Source organism: Microtus ochrogaster, unplaced genomic scaffold (assembly GCF_000317375.1).
Source record: "Microtus ochrogaster isolate Prairie Vole_2 unplaced genomic scaffold, MicOch1.0 UNK47, whole genome shotgun sequence".
Classification (NCBI taxonomy): Eukaryota; Metazoa; Chordata; class Mammalia; order Rodentia; family Cricetidae; genus Microtus; species Microtus ochrogaster.
This window is the reverse complement of record NW_004949145.1, coordinates 2056137-2062804: the sequence shown is the minus strand read 5'-3', so window position 1 is coordinate 2062804 and position 6668 is coordinate 2056137. Positions and strand designations below refer to the sequence as shown.

General features: G+C 50.6%; 2 protein-coding genes across 3 annotated transcripts in view; both read right to left on the bottom strand.

Moving 5' to 3' along the window:
• Positions 1–2878: 2878 nt before the first annotated feature.
• LOC102002817 (cytochrome c oxidase subunit 6B2) lies at positions 2879–4155 on the bottom strand. Of its 2 annotated transcripts, none has more exons than XM_005369331.3 (4): positions 4052–4155; positions 3782–3911; positions 3124–3224; positions 2879–3059 (listed from the first exon to the last, which is right to left on the bottom strand). In XM_005369331.3, exons 2-4 carry the CDS (start codon positions 3891–3893, stop codon positions 3006–3008), a joined length of 267 nt encoding a protein of 88 aa, XP_005369388.1. In that variant the 5' UTR covers positions 3894–3911; positions 4052–4155; the 3' UTR covers positions 2879–3005. The 2 variants fall into 2 exon arrangements, with proteins under 2 accessions (XP_005369388.1, XP_005369386.1); XM_005369329.3 differs by having other exon boundaries at positions 4004–4133.
• Fam71e2 (family with sequence similarity 71 member E2) overlaps positions 4011–6668 on the bottom strand; it is a 10702-nt gene continuing 8044 nt past the window's right edge. The window contains exon 10 of the mRNA XM_026777123.1: positions 4011–4181. Coding sequence (XP_026632924.1) covers positions 4011–4181 — 171 coding nt within the window. The remainder of the gene's footprint in view (positions 4182–6668) is intronic.

The following is a 6668-nucleotide window of genomic DNA, read 5'->3' as shown; positions in this document are numbered from 1 at the left end:
AGCTGAGTGTAGCCCTGGGATCTTGGGAATTTACCCCAGTGGATGGGGGTGGATGTAGGTGTAGAGAGAGCTAGAGGAAAGGTGTGCTCTGGACACCTTAAGGTGGCGCACACCTTTAATCCCAGCACTCTGGAAGCAGAGGCAGGAGGATCTTTGTGAATTCGAGACCGGCCTGGTCTACAGAGTGAGTTTCAGTTTTTTTGTTTTTGTATAATGTATTTGCTTTTACTTTATGTGCATTGGTATTTTGTCTGCATGTATCTCTTTGTGATGGTGTCGGAGCCCCTGAAGGTAGAGTCACTGACAGTTGTGAGCTGCTATGCTGGGAATTGAACCCAGGTCCTCTGGAAGAACCACCAGTGCTCTTATCTGCTGAGCCATCTCTCCAGCCCCATGAGTTTTAGTTTTAAAAGTGTTGGAAAGAGACAGGAAATAGTCAAGTGACCATGGCAGGGGGTATTATGGACCTGAAAAGGAGAAGAGGTAGAGGAAAGCTGGACATTGGGAGAAAACGGACTCAGACCCAGGTCTCTGGGCAGGACAAAGGTGGCTGCCCAGCTAATGGTCCTGGGCTCTAGCCACTTAACTGGGTGACATCATTAAGTCCTCTGGTTATCAGCAGTGTTGCCTGTGGGGATGGTGAGTGACCAGAATCTTCCTGTAGCCTTGTCCTCACCCTGTACTTCCTTGTCCGTCTCTGGTTGTGGTCAGACACTGAGGCTAAGGTCTAGATGTAATCATCCTGGGCCATCTGGGGTGTGTCCTTGGTGAGTGGTGAGCAGCCTCTGGGGCAGGTGATAGGTCATCCAAGGGTGGGACCAGCCAGTCCACCGAGCCAGAACCCCATCCTGCCTCTGATAACGGGACTCTGAGCTGTCTGGTTTACAACTAGGGAAACTGGGGTTGGTCATTCAGGAAGGTGACAAGGAGGTAAATGTCACATGAGGCCTTCTAAGACAGAGTTTGATGATTACTTCAGGTCTAGCCAGGAGGCTGGTAGCTGTGGGCTGGTGCCAGCACAGCCGGCCTGGAGGCCTCTGGCTCTGTTAAAGATTACTGGTGCTAGGCTTGGTGGCTGTGGGAAGTGGAAGCAGGAGGATTAAGAGTTCAAGGCTATCCTGGCTACGGGAGACTTAAAACTATAATAAAGAAGCAAATGGTGACTTCAGGATGGAGAGAAGGCTGGTGTTTTTCCAGAGGGCTTGGCATCAGGCTGCTTATAATCTCCATCCAGGAACTACCGCTCGAGGACGTCTGATGCCGTCTTCCGGCCACCTCTCATCAGCACCCACCCACCTACTCAAATAAAAAGGGGCCTGGGAGTCAGCTGGGCAGGGTGGTGGTGCCCTTTTTAACCCCAGTGCACAGGAGGCAGATGGGTAGATGGCTCTCCATGGGTTTAAGGCTAGCCAGGGCTACATAAACCTGTCCACAGAAAGGAAGAGGGTGTCACTCCTTATATTTGGAAGATAGGCCAAGGAGCAACTGGAACTGGAACCAAAGTGATTTGGTTGATGACTGGAAAAGATGGGCGGATCAAAGAATGATTAAGATGAAAGTGCTGTGTGCTGAAGAGATCGGTGGGAGAACTGGAGTGTCACCTGTAAAGGGACAGATGGCCCCATATGAGCACAGGGGTAGACCTGCACTAGAAATCAAAGAGGGTAGGGTGCTGGAGATGGCACAGTGGTTAAGAACATTGGCTGCTCTAAGTTCCAGAAGATCGGAGGCCCACTTTTAGCCCCCATGTGCACTAGGCACTTAAGGGGTGTGTGTACATACATGTATTTTATTCATATACTTTTTCTTTTTTGAATCAGGATTCTGTTGTGCTGGACTGTAGGGCTGCTGTAGGATGGAAAACGCTCTGGGCTCCTGTTGGGACAAGGGAGCTCTTGTGCTGGGGCAGGATGTTTTTGGAGGGAAATGGGACCAGTGGAGGTAGGGCATGGTGGGAAGCTGATAGTGTCAGTGCAGAGTGCTTAGGGAATAGTAGATCAGCACTGGATCATGGAATAGATTCCTCGGGACCAGGGACTGGATGGGTGGGTATGATAGCTAAGATGGCCCAGGCAGGAGAAGAGGAGGTTGAGATGTGAACATTTGAAGAAGAATAGCAGGAAGGTATGGCTATTGACAGACAGGACACCCTGTAGGTGGAAGAGACTTTGTTATAGTTGTGACTTTGGAGGGGGGGAGTCAGGGTTTCATTGTGTATTATAGCCTTGGTTGGCCTTGAACTCACTATGTAGACCAGGCTAGCTTCAAATTCAGAGATTCACTTGCTCCTGCCCCTGAAGTGCTGGACTAAAGGCATGGGCTACCTTAAATGTTGAGATCTTGACTTCATGACCACAGGCAGAACCCAAGAGCCTCTAAGCTTGTTTCTATCTACCTGCTTTTGACTGCCTTAACTCTGGAGCAGCAATCCTTCTCCTTGCCCCCATGATCAAAAGGTGTTAGGGGGCTCATTGCCATGCGTGTATGACGACCTGAGTCTGGATCCCCAACGTGCACATAAAAAGCCTAGTTCAGCGCCCATGACTGTAATCCCAGTGCTGGGGAGTCAGAGACGAGAATCCCAGCTAGTCGAGCACATGAGTGAGTTCCAGGGTTAGTGAGAGAGGCTCTGTCTCAAAAACGAAACCGGAAAGAAAGAAAGAAAACAAGCAAGCAAGCCAGGCGGTGGTGGCGCACGCCTTTAATCCCAGCACTTGGGAGGCAGAGGCAGGCGGATCTCTGTGAGTTCGAGACCAGCCTGGTCTACAAGAGCTAGTTCCAGGACAGGCTCCAAAACCACAGAGAAACCCTGTCTCGAAAAACAAAAAAAAAAAAAAAAAAAAAGAAAGAAAGAAAGAAAGAAAACAAGCAAACAATAGCAGCATCATGACTTTATTTGTGGCGTAGAGACAGAGAGAAGATGGGTAACCCAGGCTGGGGCTTGGTGAGAGGACAGTGGTTACTGGGGGATGATGCCTCAAGGGGAGCAGCGCTCAAGTGCACAGTCAGATTTTGCCCGGGAAAGTCCCCTGCTTGATTTGCTCATTCCAGCGCTGCACCTGGAGAAGGAGAGGTCCCCCCAGCATCTGCTCAGCCTGAGTCTGAGCTCACCGCCCTCTCCACCCAGCTGACAGGACACAGTGAATGGAACACGCGGAAATAGTACTCGCAGGGCTGTGTGTTTTTCCCGCGGCGGTTCATGGTCTTCACGCACCGGTGATAGTCTGCAGAGTGCCTCGGGGTGGGGGTGGGAGTGTCATGAGACAAGCCACGCCCCTCTAGACATTGGCCCCATCCTACCCATTCTAGGACTCAGTCTTACACTCTTACTCTTCCAACCAATCTGGTTCCTCCTCCCACTGTAGACTTCCCCCTTACTCCAAATTTCCATTTTGACTGAGCTCTACCACCTAACAAGGTCCAGTCCCTTTTGGTTGTCTGCTTCACCTTGCCCCTCCAGGACCCAGTTCCAGCCAGCTCCACATCAGGTGCCTCCCTTGACCTCAGACCCCGCTCCTTTTCTCTCGACCTAACCTCCTCACTCCTGGTTTTGCCCTTTACTGACAAGGTTCCATTTCTCCTGGCTCAGTTCATTTCACTCTAGGGTGGCAATCTTAAGGTCTCCAGACAGGCGATCTCTTCCACTCCAGGACCCGCCCCTTCACGGCTCAGCCCCACCCACTTCGGTGCAGGCCCCGCCCCTTCAGGCCACGATCCAGCCTCCCATTTCAACGGTCTCCAGGTGGGGGCCTCCCCTCTAATAGGGCCCAACAGGTCTCACCCAGAAAATTCTGGTAGCAGTTACGCGTCTGGTTCTGGTTAGGGAAGCGCGGGTCGAAGGGGGGCGTTTTCCATTCGCCCGAAGGGGGCATCTGGGCTTCAACATCCAACATCCACGGAAGGGTCAGCTCCTGCAGAAAGGGGTGCGGGGCTCCGTGGGTCCTAAGGGGCGCCCCTCGCTCCGACCTTTCCCAGATCCTGACCCACTCTAAACCCCACCCACCTTGGCCTCACCACACTGAGGTGGACAAACTAAACGTAGCTGGAATACCAGGGCTGCGGGGGTCCACCGGTGCCTTTAGCTCGAGAGTGAGGGCTGGTCCCAAGAGCACAGGAGCAACACGACCCTCATCAGGTCGGATTGGCTGGTCCCCCAGGGAGTCCCAGCCAATTGGATCCCTCTGTAATGTGGAGGTGGGGTTAGTGGAGGCCCCGCCTCCTACTTCTTGCCGGTTGCCCCCTTGGGGGACCCGTGCACCTGAGCGCGCACACTTAACAGGCACCGAGGCTGGGTTTTTGAGTCTCAGACTAAGACTTTTAATCTCTGCAAAGCTGAGTTTCTCCCTGACATCTGTCCCGCCCCACCCTCCCCGGTATATAAACGTCTATCTAGCTCTGGTCTCTACTGGAGGGGGAGGCTTCCCCACAACCACACACGGTGTTCTCAGTCGTCTGTGTCTTACAGTCGGGGTGCACAGCACCCTGCGGGCCTGTGAGGGAAGGAGGAAAGGGAAGATGATTCCTGGTTCCTGAGACCCACTCCTCCAGGTCCAGATCTTCCGGGTCTCAGGGATACCTGGTCCCACTGGGCTTCTGGACAATTTGTTGATAGAGTCTCCTGAATTATGTTTTCTTAAATCCTTGGGTCGCTGCTTACTATAGGGAGAGAAAGGCAGAGAATGTTTTAGGGGACTGGCAAAGAGACAGGTTCCCAAGAGTATAGAAGTTTTACACACACACACACACACACACACACACACACACACACACACGGCAGAGTCAGGTAGATCTCTGAGTTGGAGGCCAGCTTGGTCTATATAAGGAGTTCCAGGACAGGCTCCAAAGCTACACAAAGAAACGCTCTCTCAAAAAACATATATATTTCACAGCTGTTATTTACACCTTAAAAGTTGGTCAATATATTTATCACTCCTTTCTAGTTCCAAAATGTTTTGATCACCCTTCACCCCACTCCCAGCACATTAGAAGTCATTCCCCATTCCTACCTCTCTAAGCACTTTTTAAAATTAATTAATTATTTATTTTTGGTTTCAGACAAAGTTTCTCTGTGTGGCCCTAGCTGTCCTGGAACTCCCTCTGTAGACCAGGCTGATCTTGAACTCACAGAGATCCTCCTGCCTCTGCCTCCTGAGTACTAGGATTAAAGGCATACATTACCACTGCCTGGCTTCTAAGCATTTTTTTTATTTTTTATTTATTTATTTATTTATTTATTTTTTTTTGAGACAGGGTTACTCTGTAGCTTTGGGACCTGTCCTAGAACTAGCTCTGTAGACCGGGCTGGCCTCAAACTCACAGAGATCCACCTGCCTCTGCCTCCTGAGTGCTGGAATTGAAGGTGTGCGCCACCACCGCCCGGCTTTCTGAGTACTTTTAAACCACCATCTTTCTGTCTCCATGGGTAGAAATATAATCTTATTTGGTTGGCTTTTGGGGTGTTTCTTTCACTTGGTATATGATTATTTTTATTTTTACTTTTCTTTTTCTTCTTGAGACAAGGTCTCACCATGGCCTAGAAATTGGCTGGCTTGCAACTGGTTCTGTAGTTTAGGATGGTCTCTAACTTACAGAGACCCACCTGCTTCTGCTTTCTGAGTGCTGTGATTAAAGGGGAGGGGATGACATGTCATGGGGGCTTGCTTACATAGATCAGAGGACAGTTTGTGGAAGTTCGTTCTCACCTTCCACCCTATGGGTCCCAAGGGTGGAACGTGGGTGGCTGTGTCAGGCTTGGTGACAAGCCCTCTTACCCACACTGAGCCATCACAAGGGCTCCTATTTTCTTTGTTTGAGACAGGGTCACTTCATAGTACAGGCTGGTCTGGATATTGATACAGAACCAAAGGGAAACCTGGACTCCTCCTCCTATGCCTCTGCCTCCCAAGTGCTAGGTCTGGACTACCACACCCACTTTTATTTGGTGCTAGGGTCAAATCCAGGGGCCTCCTGCCTGAATGCTAGGCAAGCATGCAATCTACCCCATGCATTATATCCTGTACTCGCTTTGTCTCTGCTGGTGACCTCCCATCTCACAATCCTCACAGGCTGATAACTTCCCCCAAGTCACTTCCCCTGAATTCTAGACTCCCACACCCCATTACCTTTTTGTTTCACATCTTCCCCCATCACCTCAGAATCACCTCCCTGACTCCTCCATTTGCTGTCTTGTCCCCACTGCTGCCTATGACTTTTGCATTCTGCAGCTCTCCGAAGCTACAAACATCCCAGCCATCCTCAACATCGGGAATGGTTAATATTGTCAACCTGATGAAATCGAGGATCACCCAGGAGACAAACTTCTGGGTACATCTGTGAGGGTCTGATGCAAGGAGGAAGACCCACTCTCAGGGTAGATGACACCATTCTGCAGTCTGGAGTGTCAGACTGAAGGAAGATGAGAAATGAGACTGAGGAGGTTCTGTGGGTAAACCACCTGTTGTAAGAGCATGAGGGCCTGACTCTGGGACCCTAGGACCTACGGAAAGCACATCCCTGTGACCCAGCAAGCATGGGTAGACACAGCTGGATGTCCAAATGACAAGCTCTAAATTCAGTGAGAAACTGTCCCAAAAAAAGAAAAGGGAAAGTCACCAAGGAAGACACCCAACATTGACTGTCTTATACATTTGCATGCACAAGCAAGCACA

Coding starts and splice junctions, on each gene's coding strand:
- LOC102002817 (XM_005369331.3), bottom strand. CDS start 3,893: ATGTTGGATGTTGAAGCCCAGATGCCCCCTTCGGGCGAATGGAAAACG. Junction 3,225..3,781: donor CTGCTACCAGAATTTTCTGG/GTGAGACCTGTT, acceptor GGCACTCTGCAG/ACTATCACCGGTGCGTGAAG. Junction 3,060..3,123: donor CACTGTGTCCTGTCAGCTGG/GTGGAGAGGGCG, acceptor CTCCTTCTCCAG/GTGCAGCGCTGGAATGAGCA.